Source organism: Theobroma cacao, chromosome 2 (assembly GCF_000208745.1).
Source record: "Theobroma cacao cultivar B97-61/B2 chromosome 2, Criollo_cocoa_genome_V2, whole genome shotgun sequence".
NCBI classification, from domain to species: Eukaryota; Viridiplantae; Streptophyta; class Magnoliopsida; order Malvales; family Malvaceae; genus Theobroma; species Theobroma cacao.
The window spans coordinates 25,329,004-25,348,845 of NC_030851.1; the positions used below are offsets into that span (position 1 = coordinate 25,329,004).

Here is a 19,842-nt window from a genome sequence, read left to right on the forward strand (position 1 = left end):
GTTATAGTTTTGTATAGACTTGGTGAAGGATACCCGACCAATATCCATTCCACCATACCGGATGGCATTGACAGAACTTCAAGGACTCAAGGATCAGGTGGAAGATTTGTTGAGTAAGGGTCTTATATGCCCTAGTGTGTCACCATTGGGTCCACTAGTATTGTTTGTGAGGAAGAAGGATGGATCACTCAAGTTATGCATCGATTACCGACAACTTTACAAGGTAACAAAGAATAAGTATCCACTTCCTCGCATTGATGATTTGTTTGATCAGTTGTAGGAAACACATTGTTTCTCCAAGATTGATCTTCATTCTAGTTACCACCAACTCAAGATTAGGCAAGAGGATGTGCCTAAGACTGGATTCTATACTAAGTATGGGCATTATGAGTTTTTGGTTATGTCTTTTGGTCTTACGAATGCCTGAGCAACTTTTATGGACATGATGAATTGGGTGGTCAAACCATATTTGGATATTTGGACAATTTTGTGGTGGTATTCATTGACCACATTTTGGTATACTCGAGAAGTAAAGAAAGTGAACAACATCTTAAGATTGTGCTCCAAGTGTTGAGAGATCACCAATTGTATACCAAGTTCTCCAAGTGCCAGTTTTGGCTAGATAGTGTTAGCTTCTTATGTCATGTGATTTCTAAAGAAGGAGTTATGGTAGACCCAAAGAAAATAGAGGCAGTGGAGAAATGGCCAAGGCTAATCTCTGTGATGGAGATTCGTAGCTTTTAAAGGTTTGGCGGGATATTATAAGCGACTTGTCAACGATTTCTCTAGACTTGTAACACCAATGACTAGATTGACTCAAAAGAATGTGAAGTTTCAATGGAATGATGCTTGTTAAAAGAGCTTTGGAAAGCTCAAGAGTTGTTTTACTTCAGTTCCCATGCTTAGCCTATCGTAGGGAGTAGGTGGATATATGGTTTATTGCGGTGTCTCACATGCTGGTTTAGGATGTGTGTTGATGCAACATGGCAAGGTCATAGCTTATGCTTGTAGATAATTGAAAAGGCATGAGCAAAACTATCCTACCCATGACTTAGAGATGGTTGACATTCTGTTCATACTTAAGATTTTGAGACATTACCTTTATGGAGAGATGTGTGAGATCTCTATAGATCATAAGAGTCTCAAGTACATCTTTGAGTAAAGGGATCTCAATGTTAGACAATGTTGATGGATGGAGTTGCTTAAGGACTACGATTACACTATCTTATACCATCTCGACAAGGCCAACGTGGTAGTTGATGCTTTAAGTTGGAAGTCTATGGGGAGTGTAGCCTAAGTCATCATTAATAGGAGACCCTTGGTGAAAGACATCCATTGTTTGGGAGACATGGGGGCACATCGTGAGGTCAATAATATTGATTTTACATTAGCACACTTTCAAGTTAGGCTTATGATACTTGATGGCATTAAGGAAGCCTAGGATAAATATAAATGGGTGACCAAGACCTTAGATGGTACCTAAGGGAATAAGGGGTAGCACTTAGTCAGAGATACTGATGGATTACTTCGCTTTGGAAAGAGAGTGTATGTGTTGAATTTGGATGGTCTAAGGAGGGAGATTCTTGATGAGGTACATTTTTTAGCTTATGTAGTACATTCCGAATCCACTAAAGTGTACCATGATTTAAAAGAGGTATACTAATGGAGGGTATGAAGAAAAATGTAGTCGAACTAGTGGCTAAGTGTTTAATATGCCAATGGATTAAGGTGGAGCATCAGAGGCCCGCAGGTTTGTTACAGTCCTTACCTATTGCTAAGTGGAAGTGGGAGCACATATTTATGGACTTTATGATGAGGTTACCTCATACTAGTAAAAGGTATGATTCCATTTGGGTCATCATAAATAGATTGACAAAGTCCACTTATTTCTAACAGGTGAAGGTTACCTATGGGGCAGCCTAATATGCAAGGCTATATATTGAGGAGGTAGTGCAATTGCACAAGATTCTAGTTACCCTGGTCTCGGACAGGTATCTAGTTTACTCGTCAAGTTTGGGGTAAATTCCAAGAGACTTTGGGAACCAAGCTAAATTTTAGCACTACTTTTCATCTTCAGACCGATAGACAGTTTAAGAGGACTATACAAACCTTGGAAGATATGTTACGGGCTTGTATTGTTGACTTTGGAGTTAGTTGGGATCATCACTTGCCTTTGATAAAGTTTGCCTATAACAACAGTTACCAGGGTAACATTGAGATGGTGCTTTACGAGGTATTATATAAGCGTAAGTGTAGATCACCTATCGCTTGGTTTGAGGTTGGTGAAAGGAAGTTACCTAGACTGGAGATGGTTCAAAAGGCCATCGACAAAATTCGATTGATTTAAGATAGGTTGTTGACAGCTCAAAGTCGACAGAAACATATACAGAGCATAGGCATCGAGACTTAGAGTCTGAGGTGGGTGAACATGTATTTTTGAAGGTTTCGCCTACTAAAGGAATCCAGAGGTTTGATAGGAAGGGCAAGTTGAGCCCGAGATATGTTGGACCTTTTGAGATCCTAGAGAGGGTCGATGCAGTGGCTTATAGATTGGCATTATCTCTAGATCTCTCTAGTATTCATCTAGTGTTTCATGTTTCCATGCTTAGCAAGTACAACCCCGACCCATCTGTTGTGATTCACTATGAAGAAATCCACTTGAGTGATGATTTATCTATGAGGAGGTGCTAGTGGAGATTTTGGACAAACAAGTAAAACGATTATGCACCAAGGATGTAGCTACGGTGAAAGTCCTTTGGCACAACCACTCTGAGGAGGAGGTGACTTGGGAAGTTGAGGATGAGTTGCACGCAAAGTACCCCCACCTATTTCAAAATTGAGGTAAGTAAAAATTCAAGGACAAATTTTTCTCATAAATTTCATCACTTAAGGAGGAGAATGTGAAACTCGTAAATTTCATCACTTGGACAATTAACTTGATGAGGTTAGGAAATACTTTTGTGGACTTAAAACCTTAATTTTATCCTTGAAAATTCATAAATAAAGGTCATGAATGTTGTGGGAGAGATTTAGAATGAGATAGGCCTTAAAAGAAACAATTTTCACAAATTTGGACTTTAGAAGTCGATCCCAATGCATAGAGGTCAATCCTATGAAATAAAAAGTAAGGGGAGTCAAGGGTTCTGGGCAAGGATCGACTATAAGCCCTCTATAGTTGATCCTAGGAAGGAAAAATGGAGGAAATGCCAACCTACTGGTCCAAGATCGACTATGGACCTTCTATAGTCAATCTTGTGAAGGAATATCGAGCAAAAATGGGCATTCTAGTCCAAGATCAAGTATGGACCTTCTATAGTCAATATTGTGAAGGGGAAATGAATAGAATGTGAAACCTACTAGTCCAGGATCAACTATAAACTCTCCATAGTCGATCTTAGGCTACCCAATCAACTTAAAACGGGTTTAAAAGTCCTAGAACTAAAACTTACTTCATTTCTCACCTATTCATTTGTTCTCTAACCCATTTTCTCTTAAATTTCCTACCTTTCAAAACCTTCGAACTCTATCAACAAATCTTGGATTCTAAAGGGTGAGGATTTTCTCTCCCAAAAGCTTGATTTTGATGGATTTTGTTTTTCTCTTTAAAAGCTAGAAAATTTTCTAGATTTTCAAGATTTGGCTAGATCTCTCCACTAGAAGCTCACCAAGGAGGAAAAGATAGGTAAAATAAGTTGTTTACGTAATGGCTATGAGGTTCTGATGAAAGTTTGGTAGAAATAATTGGAAATAAGTGAAGATTAAATAGGGTTAGGAATGGGTATTTGAAGTATTTTGAAATTATTAGGGTTTTGAGAATATTGATGATTAAATATGATTTTATTGGGACTTTGAGAGTATTGATGATCGAATATCATTTTTAGAAGTTATTACAGTAATTTGAGCTTGTTGTAAAAGTCGAGTTTTCGATGAAAGGTGCCAAAAGGAAAAGGCACGCTTCAAGAAGTGGGTAGATGTAGTATTTTTAATTAATTTAGTATAATTAAGAGTGCCTATTTTACAACCTCACATAAAAATGTACTTTGGTGAACTTTGTGATGTGAAAAATGGTTTCAAGCTTGTTTTAAGAAATCTAGATATAACATGTAAATATGTTATAATGTATTTCGTTTTGAGCAAAGGGAATAAGCCTTTCACGTGTTTGATACCTCTAAGAAAATCCATGTATGTCTGTGACTAGTTGATGATCGAGAATATACTTGTCTAAGATGAACCCTGTACACTTGTGCTTAATTTATTCAACTTTTTGGTCTTGGACGACAAGTGGATTTATCTATACATTTGTATATGAATGTTTGGATATTTGGAATCATAGCATAAAAATGTTTCAATGGAGCCTACTTGAGTTATGGATTTGTAGCTAGTGATAGCAGACACTAGCCATTGTGCAAAATGCTTAGCTTGACTAGGTAGTTGACACAGTCTTACCCCTTGATTTGGTTTCGTTGTTAGTTGACATGGTACCACCTTTTCGATATGACTTTTTTTGGTAGTTGACTTGGTACTACCCCTGTGATATGACTTTGTTTAGTACTTAACATGGTCCTGCCCATGATTTGGTTTTCTGGTAGTTGATATGGTTCTACCACCTTTAATACTCGATCGATGGCTATTATGTATTTGACCACTTGGGTGTTACAACACACTTCGATTTGGTTGTACATACTACTTAGTGCTCCACAACTATGTGAAATGATATTTGATATTATGAAATTGGAACTTGTTATTTGCTTGAATTTTGGACTTTGCTTTGGATTTCTTGCATTTGTTTAAAAAGTATCTTTGACAAACACTCTCTTGTTTAGCTTGTTCCCCTTCCCCGTGTTTGCTCACGGAGTTATTTATAACTCACACATATAAGGTGCAATTGTTTTGCATATCAATAGCTGCTTGCTCACTATCTGTTGGGAAGAGCTAACACATTAGTTAGTTTCAAGGAGGTGAACATATGGCATCCAATAGGCGTTAATGTTTTTGTTTTTGAGTCATACTTCGCTGGTCTTATTTGCATTGATCTGTTATGTTTGGCTACTATGGATAATATTTCACTTATGCCTTGTATTATATGACATGTATTTTGAGAGTTGCCCTGAGATGGCTACGCTTTGTATTTGCCATAGGATGGCCATACGTGTTATTTTGAAATGTGTCGCTTCCACATTTTAAGCACTTGAGTGTGCAAACTTGATGTGATATATACATATCCTTTTAGCAATAATATGTTCATTCATGTTTGATATACAGTTCCATGGTAATGAATCCCATGAGTTAATTTTGAGTATTAGTTTTGCTTTGCACATTTTTAGGTTTACATGGGTTAAAAAAATAACCCTCATCGATAACTTTGCACTAGTCATGGCCCTCGAATTTGGGTTCTGACATCAGTAAGGCATCCAATAGGTGTTTACCCCTTTGTTTAATTTATACTCCGTTGGTTTGTCTATTGTGTTTGTTCATCATGGACTTTGACTCTAATTTCACTTTGTTATAAATGTTACACTATGATATTGCCATGGAATGGCTTACATTTGAATTTGCCTAAGGTGGCTTATAGTTTGAACTTTGTATTTGTTTTTCTTCTGCACTTTAAGCACAGATTCGTTCAAATCGATGTTTTGATATTTGGCATAACTATAATCATGAATGTTTTGTATAAGAGTTCACGGAGATGAGTCCGATGACATGCTTTGATTTATTGGTTTGTTTGTTTTGAGGCTTGCATGGGTTAAGAGGGTCACTCCTATTGATATCCTTGTGCTAGTCATGGCCCTAGACTTGAATCAAGACATTACCTTAGTATAAAAGTTAGGGTTTCACATCTTCATCCTTCTTTTTGTGTGGTTGTGTTTTTCTTTTTCTGTATTGTTTGTAGTGTCCACCACCCTCTTGTCGTTTCTTTCATATTATTTCCTTCCATCCCAAGGCCGACCTTTGGGTCAGGCCACCCAAGCATGGCTTTAGGCCCTAAATTTGAAAAGGCCCCATTTTTTTATAATAATAATAGTAATATAATTAATTATATTAAACATATAAAAATTAAGATAATATATAAAATATTTACCTAAACCTTAAACCCTAATAAATATTTTTTTCTTTCACTTCCCCATCCCTATTAGTTCTAAACTAATTATTTCATTTTCTATTAAAAACACATAAAAATAAAAAATAATTAATAAAATGACAAATTCTCTCGCTTTTTTAATTATGTATCTAATAAATCTCAATTTTTTATCACTTCTGTTGTGCTTGTTAATTTATCAAGACAATTTGCTTTAAAACTTTTATCAAATTAGCAAAGCATCATGCAAGTGTACATGGTCAACGAGTAATATAGTAGTGAATGAGTTATCATCTCCACAGAGAGTTGTATCTAAATTTTTGCTAATTACTAAAATTAGGCAATCTAATCTTATCTAAGGAAATCTAGTTTGAAAATTAATTGAAAATAAAAATTAAAGTAGCAAGGCTAAACTAGTGAACTAAGCTAAAAAAATTGCAAGTAAATTGAGTTGGAGAACAATGAGGAAGTATCTAGAATTATGGTTTCAATTAATGCTTCATTTGGACTTAAGATTGACTAATTACCTACTTTAATGGAAAACTAACGCTAGCCTAAGATCCTTAAGCATGTACGACTCTCTGTTGAGATAATGTACAATGGCCTAACTTAATTTAATTCTCTAATTCTCTATATGTCTATAGCTAATTAATTAAGCTAAGTTCCTTAATTATAGGCCCTATAATGTGACTGTATATGGTTAAAAGGTGTATGTCTACCCTATTAACAAATCACCCAATTAATTCTTAATTGCAATGATCATATACTACGCAAACCATGATCTTTTTAGACTAACTTTGTCAAGTATTATCTAAAAACCTATACACATCCTATTGGTGATCAGTCAATCAAATGGGAAATAAGTGCAAGTTTGAATAAACACTAAATATTCCATAAAAACAAGTAATAGTCAATCAAGCATCCAAACTTTACATTAATATCCACCATAATCCTAGAAAAGAAAGATTAGCTGAACATTTCAACAGCTCACAATAAAATTTCAGTAAAACTAAGCATCTATACAAGGAGATTTAGAGAGAGAAAAATAAAACTAGTGAGGGAAAACTCTTTTGGTGCAGTTTTGTCAAGCTTTTCTTGAAGATTTTCTTCTTTTCTCCTTGTGGAAAGCTCCTTTTTGCCTCTAAAGTTGCTCCTCAAGATGCTCCTCCTCAACCCTAAACAATAATTGTATTTATACCCTTTTTTATGGCCATTTGATGTAAAATCAAATGGCCAAAAATGTGCAGAATTACATGTTCGTGCCTAGGCACCCAAGGTTCTGTTTTGTGGCTTGTTTTAACGTTGGACAGTGCATTCGGCACCTAGGCGCGCAAGCTTTTGTCAAAGCTGACTGCAGTCTGCTGCAGTCAGTCCATTTACTCCACATTTTTTACCATGATCCCTTCTGAACTGGGTGTAGTGCTAAACATCAAAGTTGTAGGTCTTCTTCTTAGCTTTCCGTAAGTCAAGAATCGTGTTGATTGCAGTTCTGTAGCTCGAGTTATGCTCAAAATATTGCAGCATGTTTAGAGGCCTTTTCTTAAGCTACTTGCACCATCCTATGCCATTTGAGTTTCAAGTCCTTGCACATCCTTCTATATTAGAAAATCAATTAATTAAAGGTTGAGATGAGGGATTTTAACAAAAAATTCATTGAAATTACATAAATGATAAATACCATGACATAAATTAAATTACTACTACTAAGCATAAAATTACTTATGGATTACTTAAAACTAGAGGACTTAGCTCAATTTTAGGATCCAAATATGCATAAGATAACTCTATATAATAGAGTTATCAACTTCCCAACTATCCTTTTTTTTTTCAATTTATAATATTCACTCTTAAATTTTTCTTCCGTCATTTACTCTTTCTTACTTTAACTTCATATTTCCTCCAAGGAATACGTAGAAAGTTTGTTATGTTATTATCTTCATAAAGCTATGAGCCTCATTTACGATTTTCAATAAGCATTCAACAATTAGGTATTATTGTCCTAATCTTTGCAGACGTTTTTACTTTAATTTAGAGTTTATATTATATTATTATATTATCTTTATTTTATGTGATAGTTAATTTATTCAAATTAGAAATTTTGATTGTTGATTTTATATTAATAATTTAAAAAATACAAAATAATTATAATAGTTAAATATTTTTGATACTTCATAATAAATATTTGATATGTCAAATCAAAAATATGAATTTGGTTATTCAAAACTTTAAAAAAGAGTTTCTTAATTTTAATAAAAGGGTCTCATTTGAATATTTTACTTTAGATCTTTGATATTATTAAGCCGTCACTATTTCATCCTTCTCCCCTCTTATTGCCCTGTCCCATACGTCCTTTGCCCCCCACATGAGCCTGTTATTGTGGCTATACCAAGCCAAGTTGACGCCCAGTATGCAATTTAGCAGCCAAACTCCATCGAGTCTGTATATTGTTGCTCTTGCTTCCTGCATGCTTGCACAATGGATGAAACCGAATTTGCTCCATCCCTTACTCCTTGGCGATACAAACACCTGAAGCACTTGACTATAGTCTTTCAAATAATTTCTGCAACCAGCTCCCATCCACTCTTTTCGGAATGTTATTTATGAAAACTGTGACTACTTGTGTTACATTTCTGCTAACATTCTCCAATCCCTTCCTATTGCCCATCTCCAGATTCTTCTTCCTCTAGGTGTTCCCCTCCGGTACATACTTTTTTTCTTTTCTAATTTGTATAAATTCCTTATCCAATTACCTGTATGCTATTAGAGATAACCCAAACTACAGTATTAGTATTTTTTTTTTGAAAAGTGCAGTATTAGCATTTACTGATATCTATATATACATTATTCATTTATCATCAAGTTACAAAATATTTGCTTTGTTTTTATAACATAGACATATTTATACTACACATATTGTTACCTTATTTATTTATGTGTTATTCATGATCATAAACTAATTTGTTATTGTATATATAAAATGATCGGGAAAATAAATAGACTGAGACATTAAGATTCTATATATATTATATGTAGCACATAACATTTGACCAAACAGTGCTGGTATAACTGAAGTAGTAGAAGTAGATCAATGATTGGTAGATGAAGAGATATAGATGGGCATGGAAATATCTCTCTAGGGTCAAAGATTGAGGTTCCATCTTTGTAGAATAGAGGTGAGCTTAGTTAACGTCAGAGGCTTCTCTTGATAGTCATTAAGACCTGCCTCCATAAATTCTTTTACTTGTTCCGATGAGTGTGATGAGAGGCCCACGATGATGCTGCGTACGCCCATTTCTCTAAGTTTCCTCGTCGCCTATCATCGAAGGAAGCAAAGTTTCCAATATTCATGAATCTTTACCAAAATGTGAAGATAAATTACTTAGGTAAAACATTGTATTCGTATACCTGGATGCCATTCATGACCGGCATATCCCTATCCATCAGTATCAAGTCAAATTTCTTTCCTGATAAGTGGGCATCCACAGCTTCCTTCCCGTTCCCCATCACCTCTGTCTCTATGCCATGTTTGTTTAAAAGTGTGCTGTGAATCCTTTGATTCAACAAGTTATCATCGACAACAAGCGCCATGATCCTGTTCGCCATTTTATTAGTTTTCCCTGGAAATTCCATTTACTTGAGTAAATATACCATATAAATCAAACTGCAGGTCTATATGGGTAAAACGAAGAGCCAACCAGACACAGCTTTCAAAGGCTAGCATGCATAAACTTCCTTCAGGCAATGCTTAGTGTCCATTTGCCCCAGTTTCCAAGCTGCTTATCTATTTCAAAAGTTTTTTTTTTTCTTTTTCCAGGGTAGCTTCTATCAAAGTTGAAAATAAGCCAGAGTTAAGAGTTTAAGCTCCAAAGTAAAAATTCTACTGTAATATTTCAAAGTTGCCTTGAACACAATTTTACCATACATTTTGAAAAATTGCTTTTAAAAACACTTCTTATTGTTCTAGTGGAGCCAAACAGGCTCTAACAAAAAAATTATATTGATATATGAATTGCATATCCACCAGATAAAAAAAACATTTTCACCATGACCCTGCACCATATGCAAATGCAATTCATTCAAAAGGTATGGGAGGTGGGTGCTCTGTTCTCTTGTTACTGTGCATAAAGTAAATAGCATTAAAGAGGAGCTATACCTTTGGGGCAGCTCGAGATGTAAGTTGAGACTGCAGAGGCTGTGTTGTGTTCTAACTCGTGCGAAGAAATTTGCTTCATGCTTTGGTGCCTTTATAGCACTTGTAAGGCTCCATTACAGTTTGATCAGTGCTATGCTAAGTCAGGGATTGGCTGAGTGATGGCATTATTGGTGTAAGTATCAATTCCCCTAGTATTCTTTCCTAGCTATAAATGGCCTGATGAATTAGCAGTCTCAAAGAGTTTGCAATCTACACATTACTGAAAGAAATTTGGGAATTTAGAATCTATGCTAACATAAAAATTCATGGAGCATTTTTAAAAATAACTCTTAAAAATAAGATGTTTTCAAAAACAACCCTCTTTATAATTTTAACTATTTTTAACCAAGTTGAACAAAATTACCCTTAATAAAATTACACGCTATGAAGTTACGCGTTATGTACAAAAATATATTACACGCCATAGTTAGGTTGTGACGCACCATGTACAAAAACAAATGACACGCTATGATTAGGTTGTTACACGCCATGTTGAAAAAAAATACTATTGTTACATGCCATGTGCAAAAACATGTTACACGCCATTATTAGGTTGTTACACGCCATTATTAGGTTGTTACACGTCATGTTGAAAAAAAATACTGTTGTTACATGCCATGTACAAAAACATGTTACACGCCATGGTTAAAAAAAGTTGTTACACGTCATGTTGAAAAAAAAACATTGTTGTTACACGTCATATTCAAAAACATTTTGTTACACTTTAATGCCTAAAATGTTGTTGTTACTTACAAACCAAAACTTCAAATCCTCTCAACTCTGTTCATTTCTTTTTGATTTTTTACAATTTGGCACCAATTAAAGTGTTTCTAACATGTTTTCATAAATCAAAACACAAATTTTCTTATCTAAAACACTTATTTCGACTAAAAATAAAAAAAAATTCTTTGCAAACTTAGGTTTATAAATTTTAAATTTTTGAGTTTATTGGTATCTAGGTCCCGAATTAATTCAATCAAAGCTATTTCAAATATCTGTGATCATTTCTACCACTTTAGTTTTTTCCAAAATACCTAAAAATCAAATTCCCCAAATAGCCACTCACACAAGCACATCAAAACCATTGCTTGGTGTCTTGAAAGCGCAAGAAAGAGAAATATGAAAACGTGAGAAAGAGAAATCAGAAGCATAGCAGACGAAAGCTGAAGAGAGAAATCGAAAAAATTTGAGAGAGTGGGATGGTAAGAGAGAGAAATCAGAAGCACAAATGGGGAGAAATTGTGATGAATGGTTTAATTTATTTGAAATAGTTTCAAGGGTATTTTTGTCAAGTCATGGCTAAATATAGTTAAAAGCAGTTAAATTTATTTTGATGGTTATTTTTAAAATGTCCTTATCAAGAAAGTTTATTCCTCATAATTTTCTCAAAATTCATTACCAAATGCTACCAAAATGTCAATCATAACATCTAGTTTACACTAACTATAGTGACTACTAGCTAAGGCCATTCAATATTACTAACTTATAGCAAAGATCATCACTGTCATTAATCAACTCATGTTAAACATCTCAGACCAAAAAAAGAAAACAAAACATTCACTTTGTGACAAAAGTGCAAAATAAAATGTCTCAAAAGAATGAAGTCAGAAAAACACTACTCAGTCTTACAATGTCTCAAAACAATGGAATTAGGGAAAACCCTGTTCAATTTTACAATAAAACATAAATGGACTATTTATAGAGATAGTTCATCCTAAACCTATTTGTAACGCTAGTAAATTAAATAAGGAAGTATTCTAATCCTAGACTCCTTGATGTGCAAGTAAAGTAAATGATATAAAATTATATGTCATTAAAACTAAGCTCACTAGTTGTGCAAGCAAAGCAATCAACAAGTAAGGAAACTTAAATATTGTGAAACCTCAACTTTCAAAGACATGTAGCGGAGGTGGACACGATAACGTGGATTAGGGGTAGTTTCATCATTTTCTAGGTGAGCTTCTAAAAGTGGGTTTTTCTAACATTATTAAGGTCTAAATAGACCTAAGAAATAAATGAATGATGTATATAATAATGAAATAAACGAAGAAAATAGAAATAATGACAATTTTCACAATAGGGGCAAAATGGTCATTTTGCATATCGTGGCTAAATTTTTAAGTTTTCGTGAACTCGAGTACTTCTAGACTATTATGGACTTTGTCTCAGTATCAAAGGTGCAAAAAGTTGAACCAAGGGAAAGAAAGGAGACAAAGACAACTATTGAATGGCATTTTTGTAAATAAATGGACTTTTAATAAACTTTAAGCATAAATATCTAATTTCTAGCAGCTTCTTCTTCTTCTTCTTCCCATCCCTTCTCTCCATTTCACGTTTTTTACCTTCCATGGAAGCCTTCCTTGAAACCTTTATAACTTTCTCAAAATTAACTCTATTTCTCATGCTTTTATACACCTTGTCATAGGGTTTTCATACTCTTTTACTTCTACACCTCAAGAACCCTCAAAAGTATTTCCTCAATACTCTCTCTCACTAGTTGGACATTTTAGAGAGAAAGAGAGAAAGAGAGATATTCCATAATAGCTTGAAAACTCTTGGCAAGGAATTCAAATTACAAAATCCACCAAGGTGAGTAATGAATTAGGGTTGATTTTTAAGTTGTTGATAATGGTTAATAATTAGATTGTGAGTGTTTTATTGTTGAGGTTGTTTATATATTTTTTTGTAGTGTGATTAGAGTAGAATAAATAAATAGTCATTTAATGGTAATAGGAAGCTAGTTAAGAATAACTAATAGAACTTGATTTAGGGAATGGCTTTTAGAATTTTATTATCACCAATTTGAGTTAGTGTGATGCTATTATGTGTGATAGGTTCCAACGAGGTCCCACATCTCCATCTGGAGCATTAGACGCAGTTAGAGTCGATCAGAGCATCAACAAAAACAATGAGTGAACTTGCATTAAAATGTTTTGGGGATAAGTGCATACAAGCTTGATTGAATCACTTGAAATATTTTATTGATCTTTTCTCTAAAATATGCATGGGAACAAGCCCTTGAGGAAACGTTTTTGCGTTGTGGAATATGACTGTGATGAATCCGTGTGCACCTATGTTATGTTGATATATATATATGTAGATATATGATATGTATTGATAAGTAATATTGTGTGGTAATTATAACCAAGTGTGTGCAGTGTGGGAGGGCACATGCCGATGATGACGTGGTGTGATTCTAGCTAAGTGCGGAGTGGGAGTGAGCATGAGCTGATGACTGGGGGTTGTATCTATGTTTGGTATGCAGTGTGGGAGTGCACAGGATGATTCCAGCTATGTGAGGTGTGGGAGTGCACATGAGCTGATGACCGATGGGTGTATGTATGCTTATACATATATACTATAGAGATGATCATGCATGTTATAAAACTGTTTATATATGCTATAGAAAGGATAAGGAAATAAGATGTGATTGTATTGATTGTCGAGTGTTGCAAATTGTTAACTAATTTCAAATTGATTTTCATTGCAATAGAGCAGATTTTCAATGCAGCAAAACCCCCCCCCCCCTTAATTTCATCAGCCCTGATTCTCGCTGCAGCAAAAATGAATCTCACTGCAGTGAGAAAGTCTTAGGTGGTTCACTTAATCTGTACTCAAAATTTTGCTGCAACGAGAAACTCTTGGGAGGTTCAAAAAAATTTCTTTGTTTGAATTTCACTGCAGCGGAAAGGCATTCTCGCTGCAGCGAAACCCTCTGTTATGCTGTTATGCTCATCTTGCTTGGATTCTGCTGTAGTTCTCACCCTTTCCAACTTCATGGTTGATCATGGATCCTTCAACACTAAAGTATTAAATGCTCAAAGTTTGAAATGAGGGGTTTTAACAAGAATTTAAATAAATTGCATTGTTTTTACTATAAGTGCATCGTGTTTTCTAAAATTTTCCTTATCGTTTGCTTGTTCCCTTCTTATGTTCACTCACTAGGTTTATACTCACTCTTTTAAACTTCATGTTTTCAAACTCAGAGGTAGTTGGGACCTAAATTGAGGTGTTCATGTGCATTCACCCTTTGGTAGGTATTTTGGCATTCAGTAGCCGTACCCTCACCCAAGGTCCCTCCTCTGGTCGTCAGAAGTCTTTTGTATGTATATATATACACTCGATGTAATTCGTTAAGATTTAGGTTACAAACAATAGATGTATATTTGGATTGATGATGCCATTATGAGATGGCAATGAATGAATGACAATATTTTGCATTAATACAAATATAAATATTTAGTTGCCATGTATGTTATTGAAATACGCATAGTTGAGAATCAAGATTTGTGGTTTAGGAATGGTGATGTAATGAAATGATGAACAAGATTTCATAAAAAGGCTTGCTTGGGCTTAGCGGGTTGTGCCCATTGGGCTCATGCGCCGATCATGGCCCGGTGATAACTCTATGATATAGAGTTATTTGGGCTTAATTTTGATAATAATTTGGCTAGGTTTTTGTTGTAATGCATAGAAATTAGTAAGTTTTATTTAATTATTTTAAATTAGTTATTTTAGGTGAGTCAATCTAATCTTGGTTAATTTTATGTTTAATTTGGTGTTAATGTAGTTAAGATAGGATTTATTTGTGCTTTTGTAGGTGTTTGAAAGAAGAAGTTTAGTGGAAGAAGGAGAGCAATTTCGAGGTGCAGACTTCTAATGCATATGTTTCGGTATTTTGGCTATAACTTTCTCTAAAAAGCTTGAAATGAAGAGATTATTGGACCATTGGAAAGCTGAGAGAAAGATATACAACTCTTATGTTTAACACTTCACCCAGTTTGGCCTGTAGGATGGTAAAAAATCTTATCAAAGTTGACACACTGCAGTAGTCCTAGAGCAATTACAATTTCTATTAATTAATTTGGCAAAGCTGCGACTTACATAGTTTGCTGAGGAAATCCCAACTGAAATTGACTTCTTTCTTCACCCAACTTGGTCTAACTCCAAAACCTATAAAGACAACCTTTCGGAAGACATAAGGGGAGAAGAAAACACCAAATTAACATTTGAGAGTCAAGGCACAGAGTCATTGAAGCTAAGAAGAATTTCCAGAATTCAAGGAGATTTGAAGATCAATAATACAATTCTTGAGTATTTCTATATTTTCTTTTATTCTCTTATTTTCTTGGTTTTGTTTTAATGTTTATATTTTATTCAAAGATGATGTGTGACTTGATGGCGAACTAAATTGTTAATCTAAGATTATGATTGAACTCAATATATAGTCTGAATTATTTATCTCTCTTTTACTTATGTTTGATGGATTTAAGTTGTTTATTTTATTATGTTCTTAATGCTTCTAATTGCTTGATCACCAATTAGATTGAATTGGAAACCTAGGTTAAACCTTGACGAAGGAGATTTAGGTAGATCTTAAATAGAATAGAGTATGATTGAATGCACTTAGTGATTAGGCAGTTTGATTTGCATATAAGGTAGACATACACTTATAAGCCGTACGTTGCCAAAATTAGAGCACAAACTTAATGAATCTTTTTTCAATTTAATTTGCATAGACATATAGTAAATTAATTGGGAGAGATATTTTTAAAAGAAACTCGACAGAGACTTGTAAATAATTTAAGACTCTAGGTTAGCAACTTAATCCATTAAATTGAGTTAAGAGAAAGAGACAATAATCAAATAAAGTATTAAGGGATATCATAATCTTAGGTTTGGTAGTCACTTACATTTAATAAAGTAAATTTGCTAATAGATTTTAGATTAAGTTTTAGTTTTCGTTATTAGTTTATTAATTTAAATTGTTTAGATAAAATTAAGGTGTGTTAATTTTAGTAGTTAACTGTAAGGATTGATTCAATTCTCTGTGGGATCAACACTCTACTCATATCTATATTAACTTTGCGATACGTACACTTGTGTGAGTAGAAAATTTAACAACAAGTTTTTGGCGCCGTTGCAGGGAAATTGATTTTTAATTCTTTTTTGTTAATATTAATATCAAGCATTTTTTAATTTTAATCTAGACTTTTCTTTTCTTTAATTTTATTTTCTTTTTTTAGGTACTTTTGGTCGTTGTATGCGAAGAGTCCGAAATTTGGAAATTGTTCCTTTTGATCCAAAAATCGAAAAGACTTTTCGAAGACTTCGGAAAAAAAATAAAAAAGTTTTTGCTCCAAGTAAAACAATGACTGATCAACAAAAGGAAGAGACCAAGCCTTTGAGGGATTATGCAATCCCACAACTACAAAATCTCCACTCTAGTATCTGAAGACCTCCTATTCAAGCCAATAATTTTGAAATTAAGCTATCAATCATTTAGATGATTCAAACTGCTGTTCAATTTGGGGGTTTGCCTAATGATGATCCAAATGCTCATATTATAAATTTTTCAGAAATTTGTGATACATTCAAGGCTAATGGTGTTACTGATGATGCCATAAGATTAAGGCTTTTCCCTTTTTCATTGAGAGATAAAGCAAAGAGTTGGTTAAATTCGCTTCCTGCTGGTTCCATTAATACTTGGGATGATTTGGCTCAAAAATTCTTGTCAAAATTCTTCCCACCTACAAAGTCAGCAAAAATGAGGAATGATATCACTTATTTCATGCAATTTGATTCTAAATCACTATATGAGGCTTGGGAAAAGTATAAGGATTTGATGAAAAGAGGTCCTCACCATGGATTACCTAAGTGGCTGCAAGTTCAGACTTTTTATAATGGTTTGCTAGGACCATTTAAAACTACTATTATGCTGTCGCTGGAGGTGCACTTATGAGTAAATCCATTGATGAGGCTTATGATTTGCTTGAAGAGATATCTTCTAATAATTATCAATGGCTATCTGAAAGATTGGGTACAAGAAAAATTGCTAGAATTCATGAATTAGATGTGATAAACATTGTTTCTACACAATTGGCCTCTCTCACACAGAAAATAAATAAACTGAGTGTTAATGTTGTTCATAACACTTTTATGACATGTGAATTTTGTGGGGAAGGACATTCCAATGACAATTGTCCCATCTATTATGAGTCTTATCAAATTGTTGGAAATACGCAATAGAACAATCCCTATTCCAACACTTATAATCCTGGTTGGAGGAATCATCCAAATTTTTCATGGAATAACAACCAAGGGTCCTCATCAACGGCTAAGTCAAACTTTCCCCTTGAATTTCCATCTAGAGCCCCTATGCTAGAGAAAAAGCCTTCAATGGAGGATATGTTCATGAAATTCATGACAAAGACTGATGCATTTATGATAAGGACTGATGCCTCTATTCAAAATCAAGCAGCTTCAATTAGAAATCTTGAGATACAAGTAGGCCAACTTATCGGTGCTTTAAATACTAAACCTCAAGGTACCTTACCAAGTGATACTGAACCCAACCTAAGAAGAGAATGTAAGGAACATTGCATGGCAATCACTCTCCGCAATGGAAAAGAGGTACGTAAAGAGGTAAGTAATCAAGCATTAAATCTTGAGATTTCAATTCAATCTGATGAGAAAAAAATTGAAAAAGATGCTGAAAAAGAAATTATGGTTAAAAAATCTGTTGAAAATTCAAAAGAAAAATCACAATCTGCCCCTACACCTCCACCACCTTTTCCTCAACGTTTTCAAAAGCAAAAACTTGACAAACAATTCCAAAGATTTCTTGAGGTATTTAAAAAACTACACATTAATATTCCTTTTGCTGAAGCTTTAGAACAAATGCCAAGTTATCTTAAATTCTTGAAAGACATCTTGACCAAAAAGAGAAAATTGGAAGAGTTTGAGACAGTTGCACTTACTGAAAAGTGCAGTGCTATAATCCAGAATAAGCTTCCACCAACGCTTAAAGATCCAATGAGTTTTTCTATTCCATGCACTATTGGTAGTTTTAAAATTTCTAAAGCTTTATGTGATTTAGGTGCTAGTGTTTCAATAATGCCTTTATCTATTGCCAGGAAACTTGGATTTCAAGAGATACAACCTACTACAGTTACCTTGCAATTAGCATATAGAACAATCAAGCACCCCGTTGGGATTATAGAGGATGTTTTGCTTAAAGTTGGGCATTTATATATTCCGATAGACTTCATTGTGCTCGAGATTGAAGATGATGTTGAAATTCCTCTTATTTTGGGAAGACCATCCTTAGCTACAGCTAGAGCACTTATTGATGTGAAGAATGGCAAAATAACTTTTAGAGTTGGAGAAGAGATTTAGGTAAACCTTGAATAGAATAGCGTATGATCAAATGAACTTAGTGATTAGGTGGTTTGATTTGCATATAGGGTAGACATACACTTATAAGTTGTACGTAGCCAAAATTAGAGCACAAACTTAATGAATCTTTCTTCAATTTAATTTGCATAGACATATAGTAAATTAATTGAGAGAGATATTTTTATAAGAAACTTGACAAAGACTTGTAAATAATTTAGAACTCTAGGTTAGCAACTTAATCCATTAAACTGAGTTAAGAGAGAGAGACAATAATCAGATAAAGTATTGAGGGACATCATAATCTTAGGTCTAGTAGTCATTCACATTTAATAAAGTAAATTTGCTAATAGATTTTAGATTAAGTTTTAGTTTTCGTTATTATTTTATTAATTTAAATTGTTTAGATAAAATTAAGGTGTATTAATTTTAGTAGTTAACTGTAAGGATTAATTCAATTCTCTGTGGGATCGACACTCTACTCATATCTATATTAACTGTGCGATACGTACACTTGCGTGAGTAGAAAATTCAACAACACCCGAGTTTTGGGCTGTGACAACTATGGAAAGTATTCAATTACCTTAAAATACTTTACTTAACTAACTTCTTAGCAGCTATTGGACCCCTTTATGACAGCTGTCCTATCTGCGTTTGTTTGTGTGGACCATGTACGTATGGCTCTCTTGCATATGTGGCCCATATTCTAAGTTAATTCTCCTTGACTTTCCCTTAAGTTAGAGCATGAAGATTGAAAATGCCCAACTTGCCCAACAAAGTTTGAAATTGCTTCCGACCAAGTGCCTTATTTGTGCACAATTTTAAGGTATCAAAGAATTCATATGAAAGCATCAAAGTGTGGTTGTCTCAGACGCTTATATTGTTTGGACTCGTACAGGCTCCTGGTGCACTCTATTTATGCACTGCGTAACTGATATTCGGATGTGTGATCATGAGATAAAATAATTTGGTAATGAGACATTTATACTGTCCAAGATCATCACAAAGTTGTCTTGAATCAATATCAAGTTTATGTTGTTGATCAATGGGTGAGGAAGCCAGTTTGCAACTTTTAAGACCTCATTATGCTAAAATAAGTACAACAGTAAAAGATCCTTGATGAGTAAATGTAAATAATGAATCAACAGATGTAGACTTTTGAAGATGACAAACTCGGTGCTCCCCTTGTTTGGAAAAGTCTTGAAAAATCTTCATGTAGTCTTCTTCTTCAAAATCACTATGCAACAAGGCGTTGTTGACATCTAACTAATAGAGTTTTCAATTACGCATTGAAGCAATAAGAAGAAGACATCACATTATAGCCACTAAAAAGGCATCACATTATAACCAATTTGACCACTAAGGTGTGTCTTTTTTGTATAAAGCCTTCAAGTGTGTA

At 34.2% G+C, this 19,842-nt stretch overlaps 1 protein-coding gene and 1 long non-coding RNA gene across 2 annotated transcripts; one reads left to right on the forward strand and one right to left on the reverse strand.

The window, feature by feature from the left end:
* LOC18609195 (two-component response regulator ARR22) lies at positions 9,048-10,342 on the reverse strand. Its single transcript, XM_007044212.2, has 3 exons — positions 10,230-10,342; positions 9,482-9,693; positions 9,048-9,389 (listed from the first exon to the last, which is right to left on the reverse strand). Exons 1-3 carry the CDS (start codon positions 10,306-10,308, stop codon positions 9,216-9,218), a joined length of 465 nt encoding a protein of 154 aa, XP_007044274.1. The 5' UTR covers positions 10,309-10,342; the 3' UTR covers positions 9,048-9,215.
* On the forward strand, positions 12,774-15,317 carry LOC108660833. Its single transcript, XR_001926526.1, has 3 exons — positions 12,774-12,857; positions 13,427-13,603; positions 14,869-15,317. It is a non-coding gene; the product is annotated as an uncharacterized LOC108660833 (long non-coding RNA).